The 21,283-nt window shown below is 48.0% G+C and overlaps 1 protein-coding gene across 1 annotated transcript in view; it reads right to left on the bottom strand.

Annotated features, from left to right (window-relative positions):
• Positions 1–20,380, bottom strand: part of MGST1 (microsomal glutathione S-transferase 1) — a 35,049-nt gene extending 14,669 nt beyond the window's left edge. The window contains exons 1-3 of the mRNA XM_038770341.1: positions 20,201–20,380; positions 4,912–5,060; positions 636–730 (exon numbers count right to left, since the gene is read on the bottom strand). Coding sequence (XP_038626269.1) covers positions 636–730; positions 4,912–5,028 — 212 coding nt within the window. The 5' untranslated portion in view covers positions 5,029–5,060; positions 20,201–20,380. The remainder of the gene's footprint in view (positions 1–635; positions 731–4,911; positions 5,061–20,200) is intronic.
• Between the last annotated feature and the right edge of the window lie 903 nt (positions 20,381–21,283).

Below are 21,283 nucleotides of genomic sequence, written 5' to 3'. Positions count from 1 at the left end.
ACCCCAATGCTTAGAACAGCGCTTGGTACATAGTAAGCACGTAACAAATACCATCATCATTATTATTACTATTACCCCAATGCTTAGAATAGTACTTGGCACATAGTAAGCGCTTAACAAATACCATCATTATTATTACTCCAGCTCTTAGAACAGTGCTTGGCACATAGTAAGTGCTTAACAAATACCATCATCATTATTATTACTATTACCCCAGTGCTTAGAACAGCGCTTGGTACACAGTAAGCACGTAACAAATACCATCATCATGATTATTATTATTACCCCAGTGCTTAGAATAGTACTTGGCACATAGTAAGCACTTAACAAATACCATTATTATTATTATTATTACTCCAGCTCTTAGAACAGTGCTTGGCACATAGTAAGCACTTAACAAATATCATTGTTATTATTATGATTATTAGAGGACGCTCCCCCAACAATGCTCTCCACACCCCAATGCTCTCCATCCAATACGCTGTTCCGCCAAGTGTTCCCTGCTCCCCCTTTCCCCCCAACAGTGCTCTCCAATTCCCATCAATCGTATTTATTGAGCACATACTGTGTGCAGAGCACTGTACTAAGCGCTTGAGAAAGCTCCCGATGAGAAAGCTCCACTCCATCTCCATTACCTGCGCACTCTTTCCACGGCTTCATCCGTCCGGATAAACTTCTTCGGGTTCTCGCCCTTCCCCAAGGACGCGGCGTCTTCAGGGTTGGCGAAAGCCTGGCCCACACAGACACACAAATAACACAAACACACCCGGTGAGATGGGAGGAGAGGAGGCACATTAGAAAGCTGAACGGACACAGGGCCATGGCGACAACAGGGTTGTCACCCCAGGTCATCGGTCAGCCGTCCAGCCGGGCGGTCGATTGTATTTATCATTCATTCATTCAATCGTATTTATTGAGCGCTTACTGTGTGCAGAGCACTGGACTAAGCGCTTGGGAAGTACAAATCAGCAACATGTAGAGGTGGTCCCTACCCAAAAACGGGCTCACAGTCTAGAAAAACGGGCTCACGGTCTATCAATCAATCAGTCAATCATATTTATTGAGCGCTTACTGTGTGCAGAGCACTGGACTAAGTGCTTGGGAAGTACAAGTTGGCAACATCTAGAGACAGTCCCTACCCAAAAACGGGCTCACAGTCTAGAAAAACGGGCTCACAGTCTATCAATCAATCAATCAATTATATTTATTGAGCACTTACTGTGTGCAGAGCACTGGACTAAGCGCTTGGGAAGTACAAGTTGGCAACATATAGAGACAGTCCCTACCCAACAATGGGCTCACAGTCTAAAAGTGCTATCGAGTGCTGACATTGGACTAAGCGCCGGACAAGCAGCGTGGCTTAGTGGCAGGGCTTGGGAGTCGGAGGTCTTGGGTTCTAATTCCGACTCAGCCACTTGTCAGCTGTGTGACTTTGGACAAGTCACTTCACTTCTCTGGGCCTCAGCTTCCTCATCTGGAAAATGGGGCTCACAGTCTAAAAGGGATTAAAGACTGTGAGGACCCCGTGGGACAACCTGATCACCTTGTAACCTCCCCAGCGCTTAGAACAGTGCTTTGCACATAGTAAGTGCTTAACAATCTGTACTTCCCAAGCACTTAGTACAGTGCTCTGCACACAGTAAGCGCTCAATAGATACGATTGATGATGATGATGATGATGATGACAAAATATCATTATTATTATTATTATTATTATTATTATTATTATTATTATTAGGAGAGAGTGTGGCAAAGGTAAACAGACTCATTCCCTGCCCACAACAAACTCATTCATTCAATCGTATTTATTGAGCGCTTACTGCGTGCAGAGCACCATTCATTCATTCATTCATGCAATCGTATTTATTGAGCGCTTACTGTGTGCAGAGCACTGGACTAAGCGCTTGGGAAGTCCAAGTTGGCAACATACAGAGACGGTCCCTACCCAACAGCGGGCTCACAGTCTAGAAGGGGGAGACAGACAACAAAACAAAACACATTAACAAGATAAAATAAATAGAATAAATATATATAAATAAAATAAATAGAGTAATAAATCCGTACAAACATATCTACATATATCCAGGTGCTGTGGGGAGGGGAAGGAGGTAAGGCGGGGGGGGAGGAGGGGGAGAGGAAGGAGGAGGCTCAGTCTGGGAAGGCCTCCTGGAGGAGGTGAGCTACCTTGCCTGGATGACTGCATTAGCCTCCTTTCTGACCTCCCAGCCTCCTGTCTCTCCCCACTTCAGTCTATACTTCACTCTGCTGCCTGGTTTATCTTTGTAAAGAAACGCTCTGGGCATGTCACTCTCCTCCTCAAAAATCTCCAGTGGTTGCCAATCAACCTTCGCATGAAGTAAAAACTCCTCACTCTCGGCTTCCAGGCTGTCCATCCCCTCACCCCCTCCTACCTCACCTCCCTTCTGTCCTTCTCCAGCCCATCATCATCAATCGTATTTATTGAGCGCTTACTGTGTGCAGAGCACTGTACTAAGCACTTGGGAAGTACAAATTGGCAACACGTAGAGACAGTCCCTACCCAACAGTGGGCTCACAGTCTAAAAGGGGGAGACAGAGAACAAAACCAAACATACTAACAAAATAAAATAAATAGGATAGATATGTACAAGTAAAATAAATAAATAAATAAATGGAGTAATAAATATGTACAACCATATATACATATATACAGGTGCTGTGGGGAAGGGAAGGAGGTAAGATGGGGGGGATGGAGAGGGGGGCGAGGGGGAGAGGAAGGAAGGGGCTCAGTCTGGGAAGGCCTCCTGGAGGAGGTGAGCTCTCAGCAGGGCCTTGGAGGGAGGAAGAGAGCTAGCTTGGCGGATGGGCAGCCCAGCCCGCTCCCTCTGCTCCTCTGCCACCGCTCACCTCCTCCCTGGGCCTCCTTCTCGCCCGTGCCACCATCGGCCCTCGGCCCACGTCCTTCCCCTGGCCCGGAATGCCCTCCCTCCTCACATCCGCCAAGCTAGCTCTCTTCCTCCCTTCAAAACCCTACTGAAGGCTCACCCCCTCCAGGAGGTCTTCCCAGACTAAGCCCCCCTTTTCCTCAGCTCCCCCACCCCTCCTCATTGCCTCTTGTGCTTCTTAGGCACAAGAAGCAGCGTGGCTCAGTGGGAAGACCTCGGGCTTTGGAGTCTGGGTTCATGGGTTCAAATCCCCGCTCCGCCAATTGTCAGCTGTGCGACTTTGGGCAAGTCACTTAACTTCTCTGGGCTTCAGTTACCTCCTCTGTAAAATGGGAATTAAGACTGTGAGCCCCCCGTGGGACAACCTGATCACCTTGTAATCTCTCCAGCGCTTAGAACAGTGCTTTGCACATAGTAAGCACTTAATAAATGCCATTATTATTATTATTATTGCCCCCACCTGCTCACTCTTCTCTACCCCCCTCCCCGCCTCACAGCAGTTGTGTGTACGTATGTACATATTTATAATTCTATTTATTTTATTAGTGATAATAATAATAATAATGGCATTTGTTAAGCGCTTACTATGTGCCAAGCACTGTTCTAAGCACTAGGGGAGATATAAAGCAATCAGTTTGTCCCACGTGGGGCTCACAGTCTTGATCAAAGACTGTGAGCCCCACGTGGGACAACTTGATCACCTTGTATCCTATATGTTGCCAACTTGTACTTCCCAAGCGTTTAGTACAGTGCTCTGCACACAGTAAGCGCTCAATAAATACGATTGATGATGATGATGATGATCCCCCCCAGCGCTTAGAACAGTGCTTTGCGCATAGTAAGCGCTTAACAGATGCTATTATTATTATTATTATTATTATTATTAATCCCCATTTTACAGATGAGGGAACTGAGGCACAGAGAAGTTAAATGACTTGCCCAAAGTCACACAGCTGACAAGTGGCAGAGCCGGGATTAGAACCCACATGTGTGTGATGGCATTTATTAAGCGCTTACTATGTGCAGAGCACTGTTCTAAGCGCTGAGGAGATTACAAGGTGATCAGGTTGTCATCATCATCATCATCATCATCAATCGTATTTATTGAGCGCTTACTATGTGCAGAGCACTGTACTAAGCGCTTGGGAAGTACAAATTGGCAACATATAGAGACAGTCCCTACCCAACAGTGGGCTCACAGTCTAAAAGGGGAATATCACAGTCTAAAAGGGGAAGTAGGTTGTCCCACGTGGGGCTCACAGTCTTAATCCCCATTTGACAGAGGAGGTAACTGAGGCACAGAGAAGTTAAATGACTTGCCCAAAGTCACACAGCTGACAAGTGGCAGAGCCGGGATTTGAACCCATGACCTCTGACTCCAAAGCCCATGCTCTTTCCACTGAGCCACACTGCTTCTCTAATGATGTACCTATATCTATTATTCTATTTATTTATATATATATTTACATATTAAATATATATATATATTTATTTATATTCCCCCTTTTAGACTGTGAGCCCACTGTTGGGTAGGGACTGTCTCTATATGTTGCCAATTTGTACTTCCCAAACGCTTAGTACAGTGCTCTGCACACAGTAAGCGCTCAATAAATACGATTGATGATGATGATGATATTGATGCTACTAATGCCTGTTTATTTGTTTTGACGTCTGCCTCCCCCCTTCTAGATTGCGAGCCCGTTGTGGACAGGGATTGTCTCTCCTTGTTGTCAAATTGTAGTTTTCAAGTGTTTGATAAAGTGCTCTGCACACAGTAAGCACTCAATAAATGCAATTAAATGAATGAATGAATGACGGCACGGCGCAACAATAAATAATAATAAGGATGGCATTTATTAAGCGCTTACTATGAGCAAAGCACTGTTGTAAGCGCTGGGGGGATATAAGGCGATCAGGTGATCAGGGGGATCATAGTCAATCCCCAATATAATGGACGCCTCCCCCGCCCACTCGGACGGAGGCTCACCTTCCTGGTGACTCTGAAGAAGGCCGTGGCAGTGCTCATGAGCATCATTTTGGACAGCACGATGGTCGCGTAGGAAGCGAAGGCCCTCAGGACCTCGTTGTCCGCTAGCCCCACCATGACCAGTAGAACTCGCCGCAAACCTGAGGAAACTTGGGAGAAAATCAAACACGATGAAAGAGTCGCTCGGTCGCTCATTCAATCATCTTCATTAATAATAATAATAATAATAATAATGACATTTATTAGGAGGCCTTCCCAAACTGAGCCCCTTCCTTCCTCTCCCCCTTGCCCCCCCTCCATCCCCCTCATCTTACCTCCTTCATCATCATCATCATCATCAATCGTATTTATTGAGCGCTTACTGTGTGCAGAGCACCGGACTAAGCGCTTGGGAAGTCCAAGTTGGCAACAGATAGAGACGGTCCCTACCCAACAGTGGGCTCACAGTCTAGAAGGGGGAGGCAAAACCAAACATACTAACAAAATAAAATAAATAGAATAGATATGGACAAGTAAAATAAATAAATAAATAAATAGAATAATAAATATGTACAAACATATATACATATATGCAGGTGCTGTGGGGAAGGGAAGGAGGTAAGATGGGGGGATGGAGAGGGGGACGAGGGGGAGAGGAAGGAAGGGGCTCAGTCTGGGAAGGCCTCCTTCCCTTCCCCACAGCACCTGTATATATGTATATATGTTTGTACTGATTTATTACTCTATTTATTTATTTATTTTACTTGTACATACCTAATCTATTTATTTTATTTTGTTGGTATGTTTGGTTTTGTTCTCTGTTTCTCCCTTTTAGACTGTGCGCCCACTGTTGGGTAGGGACTGTCTCTATATGTTGCCAATTTGTACTTCCCAAGCGCTTAGTACAGTGCTCTGCACACAGTAAGTGCTCAATAAATACAATTGATTGATTGATTGATTTATTAAGTGCTTACTATGTGCAAAACACTGTTCTAAGCGCTGAGAAGGTTACAAGGTGATCAGGTTGTCCCATGGGGGGCTCACAGTCTTCATCCCCATTTTCCAGATGAGGGAACTGAGCCCCAGAGAAGTGAAGTGACTTGTCCAAGGTCACAGAGCAGACACGTGGCAGGGCCGGGATTAGAACCCACGTCCTCTGACTCCCAAGCTCGGGCTCTTTCCACTGAGCCACGCTGCTTCTTGAGCGCTGACTGTGTGCAGCCCATCTCGGGTGGCACCTGGAGAGCTTCCAGTCCTCTACCAGTCTCGGCTACGGAGGGAGAGGGAAACCGAGGCCTGTCCATGCCATTCTTAGCTTGTCCGGTGGCTAGTGAGTGTCAGGCCATCTGCTACAAGCCAAAACTCCCCTGTGCTGGGCAGCAGCGGCCCGGGACAGAGTCCAGAGTGGACACTCGAATTTAACAACAACAACAATAATAATAATAATAATAATAATAATTAATAATAATAATAATAATAATAGCATTTGTTAAGCGCTTACTATGTGCAAAGCACTGTTCTAAGCGCTGGGGGGGATACAAGGTGATCAGGTTGTCCCACGTGGGGCTCACAGTCTTCATCCCCATTTTACAGATGAGAGAATTGAGGCTCAGAGAAGTCAAGTGACTTGCCCAAGGTCACACAGCAGGCAAGCGGCAAAGCTGGGATTAGAACCCATGACTTCTGACTCCCAAGCCCGGGCTCTTTCCACTGAGCCACGCTGCTTCTCTAGTTTAGTGCGCGGAAGGCGGCGATGGGCAACCACTTCCTGATTTTTCCCAAGAAAACTTTGCGGATCCACTCCCGGAATGATGGCGAATAGAGAGCGGGGCATTCCGGGAGAGATCTGTCCGTTTCATCGCTATGGATCAGAGATGACTCGACAGCACAATAATAATAATAATAATAATAATAATAATAATAATGGCATCTGTTAAGCGCTTACTATGTGCAAAACACTGTTCTAAGCGCTGGGGGGAGGTTACAAGGTGATCAGGTTGTCCCACGGGGGGCTCACAGTCTTCATCCCTGTTTTACAGATGAGGGAACTGAGGCACAGAGAAGCTAAGTGACTTGCCCAAGGTCACACAGCTGACAAGTGGCGGAGCCAGGACATAATCAGTCAATCAATCGTATTTATTGAGTGCTTACTGTGTGCAGAGCACTGTACTAAGCACTTGGGAAGTACAAGTTGGAAGAATAATAATGAAATTTATTAAGCGCTTACTATGTGCCAAGCACTGTTCTAAGCGCTGGGGAGGTTACAAGGTGATCAGGTTGTCCCACAGGGGGCTCACACGATTTTCATCCCCATTTTACAGATGAGGTAACTGAGGCACAGAGAAGTTAAGTGGCTTGCCCAAAGTCACACAGCTGACAACTGGCGGTGCCGGGATTTGAACCCATGACCTCTGACTCCAAAGTCCGGGCTATTTCCATTGAGCCACGCTGCTTTTCAGGACATAAGACAAGACGGTGTGCAGAGCACTGGACTAAGCGCTTGGAAAGTACAATAAAGAGAAACAGTCCCTGCCCACGATGGGCTTACAGTCTAGAGGGGGGGACAGACATATTGGTCTGTTGGTTTTTGTTTAGCGCTTACTATGTGCCAAGCACTGTTCTAAGCGCCGGGGTAGAGACAAGCTAATCGGGTTGGATACAGTCCCTGTCCCACATGGGGCTCACGGTCTTCATCCCCATTTTCCAGAGGAGATCACTGAGGTCCAGAGACGTGAAGTGACTTGCCCAAGGTCACAGAGCAGACGAGTGGCAGAGCCAGGATTAGAACCCAGGCCCGGGCTGCTGCTTCCCTTAATAATAATAGTCATCTCCATATGTTGCCAACTTGTGCTTCCCAAGTGCTTGGTACAGTGCTCAGCACTACAGTGAGCGCTCAATAAGTATGACTGAATGAATGAATATTTGTTAGGCGCTTACTATGTGCAAAGCACTGTTCTAAGCTCTGGTGAGATTGCAAGGTGATCAGGTTGTCCCACGGGGGGCTCACAGTCTTAATCCCCATTTTACTGATGAGGTAACTGAGGCCCAGAGAAGTGAAGTGACTTGCCCAAAGTCACACAGCTGGCAAGTGCGCTCTGCACACAGTAAGCGCTTAATAAATACGATTGAATGAAGTGGCGGAGCCGGGATTTGAACCCGTGACCTCTGACTCCAAAGCCTGTGCTCTTTCCACTGAGCCACGCTGCTTCTCTGCTTACTGTACTAAGCACGTGGGAGAGTAAACATGGTGCTCTGTACATAGTAAGTGCTCAATAAATACGATTGGATGAATGAATAAAATATAACAATAAGCAGACACATTCCCTGCCCACAGTGGGTTTACAGTCTAGTGGGGGAGGCTGACGTGAGTAGAAATAAATAAAATGAGGGATGTGGACATAAGTGGTGTGGGGCTGGGGGGGGGATGAGAAGCAGCGTGGCTCAGTAGGAAAGAGCCTGGGCTTCGGAGTTGGAGGTCATGGGTTCAAATCCCGGCTCTGCCAATTGTCAGCTGGGTGACTTTGGGCAAGTCACTTCACTTCTCTGGGCCTCAGTGACCTCATCTGGAAAATGGGGATTAAGACCGTGAGCCCCCCGTGGGACAACGTGATCACCTTGTAACCTCCCCAGCGCTTAGAACAGTGCTTTGCACATAGTAAGTGCTTAATAAATGCCATCATTATTATTATTATTATCATCATCAATCATATTTATTGAGCGCTTACTATGTGCAGAGCACTGTACTAAGCGCTTGGGAAGTACAAGTTGGCAACATATAGAGACGGTCCCTACCCAACAGCGGGCTGGGAATGAGGCAGGGTGACGCGGAAGGGAGTGGGAGAAGAGGAAAGAGGGGCTTAGTCTGGGAAGGCCTCTTGGAGGACGTGGCCCTTCAAAAGGCGCCCTTCCCAGCGCTTAGAACAGTGCTTTGCACATAATAAGCGCTTAGAAAATGTCATTATTATTATTATTATTATTATTATTATTATCATTATTATTATTAAAAAGGCTTTAAAGGGAGGGAGAGTCATCATCTGCCAAACTTGAGGAGGGAGGGCATTCCAGGCCAGAGGCAGTAATAATAATAATAATGGTATTTGTTAAGCATTTACTCTGTGCCAAGCACCGTTCTAAGCACTGGGGTAATCAATCAATCAATCCATCAATCGTATTTATTGAGCGCTTACTGTGTGCAGAGCACTGTACTAAGTGCTTGGGAAGTACAAGTTGGCAACACATAGAGACAGTCCCTTCCCAACAGCGGGCTCACAGTCTAGAAGGGGGAGACAGAGAACAAAACCAAACATACTAACAAAATAAAATAAATAGAATAGATATGTACAAGTAAGATAAATAAATAAATAGAGTAATAAATATGTACAAACATATATACATATATACAGGTAGATACAAAGTAATCAGATCGTCCCATATGGAGCTCACAGCCTTCATCCCCATTTTACAGATGAGGTAACTGAGGCATGGAGAACTTAAGTGGCTCAGTGGAAAGAGCCCGGGCTTTGGAGTCAGAGGTCCTGGGTTCAAATCCCAACTCCACCAACTGTCAGCTGGGTGACTTTGGGCAAGTCACTTCACTTCTCTGGGGCTCAGTTACCTCATCTGGAAAATGGGGATTAAAACTGTGAGTCCCCCCGTGGGACAACCTGATTACCTTGTAACCTCCCCAGCGCTTAGAACAGTGCTTTGCACCTAGTAAGCGCTTAACAAATGCCATCATTATTATTATTATTTGGAGTCAGAGGTCATGGGCTCAAATCCCGGCTCCGCCACTTGTCAGCTGTGTGACTTCGGGCAAGTCACTTCACTTCTCTGAGCCTCAGTTCCCTCATCTGGAAAATGGGGATTAAAACTGTGAGCCCCCCCGTGGGACAACCTGATTACCTTGTAACCTTCCCAGCGCTTAGAACAGTGCTTTGCACATAGTAAGCGCTTAACAAATGCCATCATTATTATTATTATTTGGAGTCAGAGGTCATGGGCTCAAATCCCTGCTCCGCCACTTGTCAGCTGTGTGACTTCGGGCAAGTCACTTCACTTCTCTGAGCCTCAGTTACCTCATCTGGAAAATGGGGATATTAAAACTGTGAGCCCCCCCGTGGGACAACCTGATTACCTTGTAACCTCCTCAGTGCTTAAAACAGTGCTTTGCACATAGTAAATGCTTAACAAATGCCATCATTATTATTATCATTATTATTTGGAGTCAGAGGTCATGGGCTCAAATCCCAGCTCCGCCACTTGTCAGCTGTGTGAGTTTGGGCAAGTCACTTCACTTCTCTGGGCCTCAGTTCCCTCATCTGGAAAATGGGGATGAAGACTGTGAGCCCCCCGTGGGACAACCTGATTACCTTGTAACCTCCCCAGCGCTTAGAACAGTGCTTTGCACCTAGTAAGCGCTTAACAAATGCCATCATTATTATTATTATTATTATTATTTGGAGTCAGAGGTCACGGGCTCAAATCCCGGCTCTGCCACTTGTCAGCTTTGGGCAAGTCACTTCACTTCTCTGGGCCTCAGTTCCCTCATCTGGAAAATGGGGATTAAAACTGTGAGCCCTCTGTGGGACAACCTGATTACCTTGTAACCTCTCCAGCGCTTAGAACAGTGCTTTGCAATCAATCAATCAATCAGTCGTATTTATTGAGCGCTTACTATGTGCAGAGCACTGTACTAAGCGCTTGGGAAGTACAAATTGGCAACACATAGAGACAGTCCCTACCCAACAGTGGGCTCACAGTCTAGGCGCTTGCACCTAGTAAGCGCTTAACAAATACCATCATCATTATTATTATTAAGTGGCTAGCCCAAGGTCGAAAAGCAAACTAGCAATGCAGCCAGAATTAGAACCCAGGTCCTCTGAATCTCAGGTCCGGGCTCTTTCCGCTAGATCACACTGCCTTGGGGGCAGGGATTGTCTCTCTTTGTTGCCGAATTGCACTTTCCAAGCACTTAGTTCATTCAGTCAATCGTATTTATTGAGCGCTTACTGGGTTCAGAGCACTGGACTAAGCGCTTAAACAGTGCTCTGCACCCAGTAAGGGCTCAATCGTCAGCTGTGTGACTTCGGGCAGGCCACTTCACTTCTCCGGGCCTCAGCGACCTCATCTGTTAAATGGGGATGAAGACCGTCAGCCCCCCGGGGGTCAACCTCATCACCTTGTAACCTCCCCAGCGCTTAGAACAGTGCTCGGCACATAGTAAGCGCTTAATAAATGCCATCACTATAATAAATGGGATCGCCTGAAGAAGCCTAGGGGGTTTGCGGCCTTCTAGAGTTGGCCGGCGTGACGCGACCTCTGGACTTGTTGTGCAACGAGAGGGAGGTTGGACCGGCCTTGCTTCTCGGTCCCTGGACAGAGGGCAGTGGGTGGGACGCCCCCTCCTCCCACCCACCCACCCAACCCCCCTCTTCATCATCAATCGTATTTATTAAGCGCTTACTGTGTGCAGAGCACCGTACTAAGCGCTTATCCCTCTTCTCCCTCTCCCCTCCACCCCACGTCCCAGCCACCCCTGACCGCAAGGACCCCTGTGGCTTAGCGAGCCTGAGAGTCAGAAGGTCGTGGGTTCTAATCTCGGCTCCGCCACTTGTCTGCCGCGTGACCTTGGACAAGTCACTTCACTTCTCTGAGCCTCAGTTCCCTCCTCTGGGAAACGGGGATGGAGACTGCGAGTCCCACGGGTGACAGGGGCTGTGTCCAACCCGATTGGCTTGGATCCATCCCAGTGGTTGGAAAGAGCCCGGGCTTTGGAGTCAGAGGTCATGGGTTCTAATCCCGGCTCCACCAATTCTCAGCTGTGTGACTCTGGGCAAGTCTCTTAACTTCTCTGTGCCTCAGTTACCTCATCTGTAAAATGGGGATTAAGACTGTGAGTCCCACGTGGGACAATTTGATCACCTTGTAACCTCCCCAGCGCTTACAACAGTGCTTTGCACATAGCAAGCGCTTAATAAATGCCATTATTACTATTATTATTACAGTGCCCGACACATAGCAAGCACAGCGTGCTCAGTGGAAAGAGTGTGGACTTGGGAGTCAGAGGTCATGGGTTCTAATCCCGCTCCTCCACTTATCAGCTCATCCCCATTTTCCAGATGAGGTCACTGAGGCCCAGAGAAGTGACGTGACTTGCCCAAAGTCACCCAGCTGACAAGAGGCGGAGCCGGGATTAGAACCCACGACCTCTGACTCCCAAGTCTGGGCTCTTTCCATTGAGCCACGCTGAAGGCCAGTGTTCTGCACATGGTAATAATAATAATAATGATTATATTATTATATATATTATTAATATAATATTATATTATTAATGATATAATCATTATTATTATAGTGGTGTTTGTTAAGCAGTAACTTACTATGTGCCAAGCACTGTACTAAGCGCTGGATAAGGATAAGGGGCTCAGACTGAGCCCCTTCCTTCCTCTCCCCCTCGTCCCCCTCTCCATCCCCCCCATCTTACCTCCTTCCCTTCCCCACAGCACCTGGATATATGGATATATGTTTGTACATATTTTTTACTCTATTTATTTATTTATTTATTTTATTTGTACCTATCTATTCTATTTATTTTATTTTGTTAGTATGTTTGGTTTTGTTCTCTGTCTCCCCCTTTTAGACTGTGAGCCCACTGTTGGGTAGGGACTGTCTCTATATGTTGCCAATTTGTACTTCCCAAGCGCTTAGTACAGTGCTCTGCACATAGTAAGCGCTCAATAAATACGATTGATGATGATGATGATGATGATAATAACTAAGAGCCAGAGAAGTGAAGTGATTTGCCCAAAGTCACCCAGCTGACCAGCGACTGAGCCGGGATTAGAACCCACAACCTCTGGCTCCCAAGCCCGGGTCCTTGCTCGCTTACTGAGAGCACTGTACTAAGCGCTTGGAAGAGTTCACTCTAACAACATGAGACACACTCCCTGCCCTTGTAGAAAGGTGTGAGGGACGGTGAGCCTGTTGTGGGCAGAGATTGTCTCTTTATTTCTTGTATAATAATAATTTAATAATTTTGGGAGTGGTTAAGTTTTGTGTTTGTTGTATTTGTATTGTTTGTTAATATAGCCATAAAGAGAGACAATTCCTCTGCCCCTCTCCTCACACCCCCTGCCACCCACCTGCCCTCGCCCCCGGGGAACAGCGCTTAGTACAGTGCTCTGCACACAGTAAGCGCTCAATAAATACGATTGATTGATTGATTGATTGATTGAGACAAATGGCTCCCACCAAGAATCCCTTTCCACCCCAGACTCGTCTAGACTGTATTCCTGTTGTGGGCTGGGAATATGTCTATTATATATTATTATATTATATTATATTATATTATATTATACATATTATATTATATATATTATATTATATTATATTATATTATATTATATTATATTATATTATATTATATTATATATAAATATATAAAATATTATATATTTTTAGACTCTGAGCCCACTGTTGGGTAGGGACTGTCTCTATGTGTTGCCAATTTGTACTTCCCAGGCGCATAGTACAGTGCTCTGCACATAGTAAGCGCTCAATAAATACGATTGATGATGATGATATTCAAGACTCAGTCTAGACTGTAAGCCCGTTGTGGGCCGGGAATACGTCTGTTATATTCTTCTATTGGACTCTCCCTCCCTCCACAAAGAAAGCACTCAATAAATTCAATCATTCATTCATTCAATCGTATTTATTGAGTGCTTTCTGTGTGCAGAACACTGTACTAAGCGCTTGGGAAGTACAAGTTGGCAACGTATAGACGGTCCCTTCCCAACACAGTCTAGAAGGGAGAGACAGACAACAAAACAAAATATATAAATACAACTGACTGTCCAACTCCCTGCTGACAGTCTTGCTCTGTTCAGGAAGCCTTAATTCATTCAGTCATATTTATTGAGCGCTTACTTTGTGCAGAGCACTGTACTAAGCGCTTGGAAAGTACCATACAGCGCTTAGAACAGTGTTTTGCACAAAGTAAGTGCTTAACAAATACCTAAATTATTATTATATAGCAAATAAAGAGAGACAATTTCTCGTGGCTCAGTGGAAAGAGCCTGGGCTTTGGAGTCAGAGGTCAGGGGTTCAAATCCCGGCTCCGCCACTTGTCAGCTGTGGGACTTTGGGCAAGTCACTTCACTTCTCTGGGCCTCAGTTCCCTCATCTGGAAAATGGGGATTAAGTCTGTGAGCCCCCTGTGGGACAACTTGATTACCTTGTACCAACCCCAGTGCTTAGAACAGTGCTTTGCACATAGTAGGCGCTTAATAAATGCCAACATTATTATTATTAATTTCTGCCCACAATGGGCTCACAGTCTCTCACACCCTTATACAAGGGCAGGGAGTGTGTCTCATGTTGTTAGAGCGTACTCTTCCAAGTGCTTAGTACAGTGCTCTCAGTAGAGAAGCAGCGTGGCTCAGTGGAAAGAGCCCGGGCTTTGGAGTCAGAGGTCATGGGTTCAAATCCCGGCTCCGCCAATTGTCAGCTGTGTGACTTTGGGCCTCAGTTTGGGCCTTCTCTGGGCCTCAGTTCCCTCCTCTGTAAAATGGGGATTAAGATTGTGAGCCCCACGTGGGCCAACCTCATCACCTTGTAACCTCCCCAGCGCTTTCCACATAGTAAGCGCTTAACAAATACCATCTTTATTATTATTATTATTATTATTAAGCAAGCTAGAGGCCGGGCTTGGGAGTCAGAGGTCATGGGTTCTAATCCCCACTCCACCGCTGGTCAGCTGTATGACTTTGGGCAAATCACTTCACTTCTCTGGGCCTCAGTTCCCTCATCTGGAAAATGGGGCTTAAGGCTGTGAGCCCCACATGGGACAACCTGATGACCTTGTCTCCCCTTCAGCGCTTAAAACAGTGCTTAGCACATAGTAAGCGCTTAACAAATGCCATCATCATTATTATTACTACGTAATAATTTACATTATATATAATGTATTAATAATAATGATTTGTTATGTGTTATTAATAATGATGATTTATTATTAATAAATAGCTACTGAGAGCTCACCTCCTCCATGATTCCTTCCCAGACTAAGCCCTTTTTTTCCTCTCCTCTTCTCCATCTCCCCAGCCCTACATCCTTCCCCTCCCCACAGCACTTGCATATATTTGTACAGATTTATTACTCTATTTTACTCATACATATTTCCTATTCTATTTATTTTGTTAATGATGTGCATCTAGCTTTATTTCTATTTATTCTGATGAGTTGACACCCGTCTACATGTTTTGTTTTGGCGTCCGTCTCCCCCTTCTTCTAGACTGTGAGGCCGTTGTTGGGTCAGGACCGTCTCCATACGTTGCCGACTTATACTTCCCAAGCGCTTAGCACAGTGCTCTGCACACAGGAAGCGCTCAATAAATACGACTGAATGAATGAAATAGCTCTGATGGTTTCAGTGACTCACCAGTCCTCAATTCCCATTTTTGGCTTCCTTCACGGGCTTGTCTCTGGTTGCATAATCAGAGCGAGGGCAGAAATCATGTCTTTCACCTCTACTCTACTTTCCCAACTGCTCTCTAAATTGTGCCTCCAGCACGGTGCTCTGCAAACAGTAGTCACCCAGTACAGTCCTCTGCCGACAGAAGGTATCCAGTACAGTGCTCTGCACAGCAGCAGCACAGTGCTCTACACACAGTAAGCAGCCAAAACAGTGTCATTCCCACAACAGACCCAAGTAGAGGGCTCTGCATGCTCTAGGCATCTAGTAATACTAATAACAGTAGTATTTGTTAAGCGCTTACTATGTGCCAAGCACTGTTCTAAGCACTGGGGAGGTTACAAGGTGATCAGGTTGTCCCCACGTGGGGCTCACAGTCTTAATCCCCATTTGACAGATGAGGAAACTGAGGCACAGAGAAGTTAAGTGGCCGGGATTCGAACCCATGACCTCTGACTCCAAAGCTCTTTCCACTGAGCCATGCTGCTTCCCCAGGGCACATAGTAAGCAGCCAGCACAGTGCTTGTCACATAATACACCCCTAATGTAGCACTCCACGTACCCACAGGCCCCCAGTAAAGTGCTCTGCTCCCAGTAAATTCAGTGCTCGGCACCCAGTAGCTTCCCAAGACAGTGCTCCCATGGTGGGCAGGGATTATCCCTATTTGTTGCCGCATTGTACTTTCCAGGTGCTTAGTACAGTGCTCTGCACACAGTAAGCGCTCAATAAATGCAATTGAATGAATGAATGAATGCTCACGCAGAGTAATAATAAGAATAATGACGGCATTTGTTAAGCACTTACTATGTGCCAAGCACTGTTCTAAGCGCTGGGGAAGATACAAAGTCATCGGGTTGTCCCGCGTGGGGCTCACAGTCTTAATCCCCATTTGACAGATGAGGGAACTGAGGCCCAGAGAAGTGAAGTGACTTGCCCAAAGTCACACAGCTGACAAAAGGTGGAGCCGGAATTAGAACCCATGACCTCTGACTCCCAAGCCGGGGCTTGAGCGCTTACTGTGTGCAGAGCACTGTACTAAGCGCTTGGGAACTACTAATTGACAACAGATACAATCCCTAGCCAACAATGGCTCACAGCAGCAGACACCCAGTGTTCTTCACAGGGTAACTGAGCAGGCCGGAGCTTGCCTAGAGCAGGCGGAGAATAAATTTTTTTTATGGCATTTATTAAGCGCTTACTATGTGCAAAGCTCTGTTCTAAGCACTGGGGAGGTTACAAGGTGATCAGGTTGTCCCACAGGGGGCTCGCAGTCTTAATCCCCATTTTACAGATGAGGTAACTGAGGCACAGAGAAGTGAAGCAACTTGCCGAAAGTCACACAGCTGACAACTGGCAGAGCCGGGATTTGAACCCATGCCCTCTGACTCCAAAACCCGGGCTCTTTCCACTGAGCCATGCTGCTTCTCCAATTTTGGGGTGGAGGGGTCTCTCCCACAGGGGTCTCTCCCAGAGGGGTCTCATTCATTCATTCAATCGTATTTATTGAGCGCTTACTGTGTGCAGAGCACTGTACTAAGCGCTTGGGAAGTCCAAGTTGGCAACATCTAGAGACTTTCCCTACCCAACAGCGGGCTCACAGTCTAGAAGGAGGAGACAGAGAACAAAACAAAACATAGTAATAAAATAAATAGAATAAATAAGTACAAATACCCCAGTGTTTAGAACAGTGCCTGGGACATAGTAAGCGCTTAAGAAATACCATTCATTCATTCATTCAATCGTATTTATTGAGCGCTTACTGTGTGCAGAGCACTGGACTAAGCGCTTGGGAAGTCCAAGTTGGCAACATCTAGAGACGGTCCCTACCCAACAGCGGGCTCACAGGCTAGAAGGGGGAGACAGACAACAAAACAAAACATATTAACAAAATAAAATAAGTAGAACAGTAAATATGTACAAGTAAAATAAATAGAGAGTAAAATAAATAGGGGTCTCTCCCAGAGGTCTCCCCTCCAGCTCGCTCTGCCCAGGTCACCCACAACTGGGAAAGGCCCGAACCCTTGACCTGCAAACTCGAATCCCTCCCATTGCCAACTCGGAGTACCAGGGTAAAGGCCAGGGGCCGGTTTGCCGGTGGCCGGTAGCCAAAACCCGCAGTCACCTCCCGGACTCTGTGAGCGCAGCTGCTTCCCGCCGGAAAGCCGGAACTGGGAATGGAGAGAGCAGATTCCCTGTCCCAGAGGAAATGGGAATAATAATAATAATAATTTTGGCATTTGTCAAACGCTTACTATGGGCCGAGCACCGTTCTGAGCACTGGGGTAGACACAAGGTGATCAGGCTGTCCCGCGTGGGGCTCACAGTCTTCATCCCCATTTGACAGATGAGGGAACTGAGGTACAGAGAAGTGAAGCGACTTGCCCAAAGTCGCACAGCAGGCAAGTGGTGGAGCCGAGATTAGAACCCACGACCTCTGACTTTCCACTAAGCAACACTGGGAATCCAGAGCAGACCCCCTGTCCTCTCCCACCGACCCAACCACCACTCCCATCGCAGCTCCCTCGTCTCCCCCCTGTCTCTGTCTCTGTCTCCCTATGTCTCTGCCCCCCCTCTTGTCCCCTCTATTTCTGCCCCCTACTTCAATCTCTTCCTCCCTCATTCATTCATTCAATCGTATTTATTGAGTGCTTACTGTGTGCAGAGCACTGGACTAAGCGCTTGGGAAGTCCAAGTTGGCAACATACAGAGAAGGTCCCTACCCAACAGTGGGCTCACAGTCTAGAAGGGGGAGACAGACAACGAAACAAAACATATTAACAAAATAAAATAAATAGAATAAATATGTACAAGTAAAATAGAGTAATAAATCTGTACAAACATATATACATTCTGTCTCTGCTCCCTCTGTCTCTGTCCCCCTCTGTCTCTGCACCCTTCTTGGCCCCTCTACCTCTGTCCCCCCTCTTGCCCCAACTCTGTCTCTGCCCCCTCTCTTTCTCTACCCTCCCTTTCTCTGTCCTCCTCTTGCCCCCTCTGTCTCTGCTCCCTCTGTCTGCTCCCCCTCTGTCTCTGCCCCCTATCTCTGTCTCTGTCTCTTTCCGTCACGGCCCCACCTCTGTCTCTGCCCCCCACCTCTGTCTCTGCTCCCTCTGTCTCTGTCCCCCTGTGTCACTGCCCCCTCTTGTCCCCTCTATCTCTGTCCCTCCTCTTGCCCCCTCTGTCTCTGCCCCACCTCTGTGTCTGCCCCCCCCGCCCTCCTCCTCCCCCTCTGTCTCTGTCCCCTCTCATCCCCTTTATCTCTGTCCCCCTTCTTGCCCACAATGTCTCTGCCCCTACCTCTGTCTCTGCCCCGCCTCTGTCTCTGTCCCCCGTGTCTCTGCCCCCCTCTTGTCCCCTCTGTCTCTTCACCTCTGCCTCTGCCCCCTGTCTCTGTCTCTGCCTCTTTCTGTCTCTGCCCCCTCTCTCTCTGCCCTCCCTGTCTCTGCCCTCCTCCTGCCCCCTCTGTCTCTGTCCCCTCTTGTCCCCTCTATCTCCGTCCCCCCTCTTCCCCCTTCTGTCTCTGCCCCCTGCCTCAATCTCTGCCACACATCTGTCTCTGCCCCCCTCTCTCTCTGCCCTCCCTGTCTCTGCCCTCCTCCTGCCCCCTCTGTCTCTGTCCCCTCTTGCCCCCTTTATCTCTGTCCCCCCTCTTGCCCCTTCTGTCTCTGCCCCCTCTTGTCTCCTCTATCTCCGTCCCCCTTCTTGCCCCCTCTGGCTCTGCCCCTACCTCTGTCTCTGCCCCACGTCTGTCTCTGCTCCAACTCTGTCTCTGTCCCCCTGTGTCTCTGCCACCCCCTTGCCCCCTGTGTCTCTGCCACCCTCTTGTCCCCTCTGTCTCTTTTCTCACCTCTGCCTCTGCTCCCTGTCTCTGTCTCTGCCTCTTTCTGTCTCTGCCCCACCTCTGCCTCTGCCCCCTTCTCTCTCTCTGCCCTCCTCCTGCCCCCTCTGTCTCTGTCCCCTCTTGTCCCCTTTATCTCTGTCCTCCCTCTTGCCCCTTCTGTCTCTGCCCCCTCTTGTCTCCTCTATCTCCGTCCCCCTTCTTGCCCCCTCTGCCCCACCTCTGCCTCTGCCCCCCTGTGTCTCTGCCCCCCTCGTCCCGTGTCTCTTCCCTCACCTCTGCCTCTGCCCCCGTCTCTGTCTCTGCCTATTTCTGTCTCTACCCCACCTCTGCCTCTGCCCCCTCTCCCTCTCTGCCCTCCTCCTGTCCACTCTGTCTCTGTTCCCTTTATCTCCCTCCCCCCCTCTTGCCCCTTCTGTCCCTGCCCCTTCTTGTCCCCTCTATCTCTGTCCCCCTTCTTGCTCCCTCTGTCTCTGCCCCACCTCTGTCTCTGCCCCACCTCTGCCTCTGTCCCCCTGGGTCTCTGCCCTCCCTTGCCCCCTGTGTCCCTGCCCCCCTCTTGTCCCCTCTGTCTCTTCACCTCTGCCTCTGCCCCCTGTCTCTGCCTCTTTCTGTCTCTGCCCCCTCTCTCTCTGCCCTCCCTGTCTCTGCCCTCCTCCTGTCCCCTCTGTCTCTGTCCCCTCTTGTCCCCTTTATCTCTGTCCCCCCTCTTGCCCCTTCTGCTCTGCCCCCTGCCTCAGTCCCTGCCCCTCTCTCTCTGCCCTCCCTGTCTCTGCCCTCCTCCTGCCCCCCATCTCTGTCCCCTCTTGTCCCCACTATCTCTGTCCCCCCTCTTGCCCCCTCTGCTCTGCCCCCTGACTCAGTCTCTTCCCCCTCTTCCACCCCTGCCCCCTTCTCTCTCTCTGCCCTCCTCTTTCCCCTCTGCCCCTGTCCGCCCACCCCCGTCTAGGGCCAGGCCTGTTTCCGAGCAGTCCCGGCCAGCCCAAGGATGACCCACCTCAGAGAGGGTTTCGGGCCTGGGCCCCACCACCAGACACAGAAAAGCAGCAGGAAAAAACCCAGGGAGGGAAAAGTCCTCTGCCCTTCTTCCTCTTCTCCTCTCAGAGCTGGGCCCAGAGTGCGAGAGCCTGCGGGGCGGGCGGCCAGAGGGACAGAGAGAGTGTGTGTCTGTGTGTGCCAGTGTGTGCCTGTGTGAGTCTGTGTGTCTCTCCACACCCCCTCTGCTGACTCCTCCTTCCCCCCAGAGCTATATCAGCCGGCCAACCTCCTAAGCCTCCATTCAGTCAGTCATTCAATCGTGTTTATTGAGCGCTTACTGTGTGCACAGCACTGGTCTAAGCGCTTGGAAAGTCCAGTTCAGCACCAAAGAGAGACAATCCCTGCCCTCACCACTCCTCCTCCCCAGCCCCACATCACCTGTATATTCATTCAATCGTATTTATTGAGTGCTTACTGTGTGCAGAGCACTGTTGGGAAGTACAAGTTGGCAACATATAGAGACGGTCACTACCCAACAGCAGGCTCACATATATGTTTGCACAGACTTATTATTCTATTTATTCATTCATTCATTCATTCATTCATTCAATCGTATTTATTGAGCGCTTACTGTGTGCAGAGCACTGGACTAAGCGCTTGGGAAGTACAAGTTGGCAACATATAGAGACGGTCCCTACCCAACAGCAGGCTCACATATATGTTTGCACAGACTTATTACTCTTCATTCATTCAATCATTCATTCAATCGTATTTATTGAGCGCTTACTGTGTGCAGAGCACGGGACTAAGCGCTTGGGAAGTACAAGTTGGCAACATATAGAGTGATCCCTACCCAACAGTGGGCTCACATATATGTTTGTACAGACTTATTACTCTGTTTATTCATTCATTCATTCAATCGTATTTATTGAGCGCTTACTGTGTGCAGAGCACTGTACTAAGCGCTTGGGAAGTACAAGTTGGCAACATATAGAGACGGTTCCTACCCAACAGTGGGCTCACATATATGTTTGTACAGACTTATTACTCTATCTATTCATTCATTCATTCAATCCTATTCATTGAGCGCTTACTGTGTGCA

This window comes from Tachyglossus aculeatus, chromosome 2 (genome assembly GCF_015852505.1).
Source record: "Tachyglossus aculeatus isolate mTacAcu1 chromosome 2, mTacAcu1.pri, whole genome shotgun sequence".
Classification (NCBI taxonomy): Eukaryota; Metazoa; Chordata; class Mammalia; order Monotremata; family Tachyglossidae; genus Tachyglossus; species Tachyglossus aculeatus.
The sequence above is the reverse complement of the archived record's forward strand: the minus strand, read 5'-3'. Positions and strand labels throughout refer to the sequence as shown.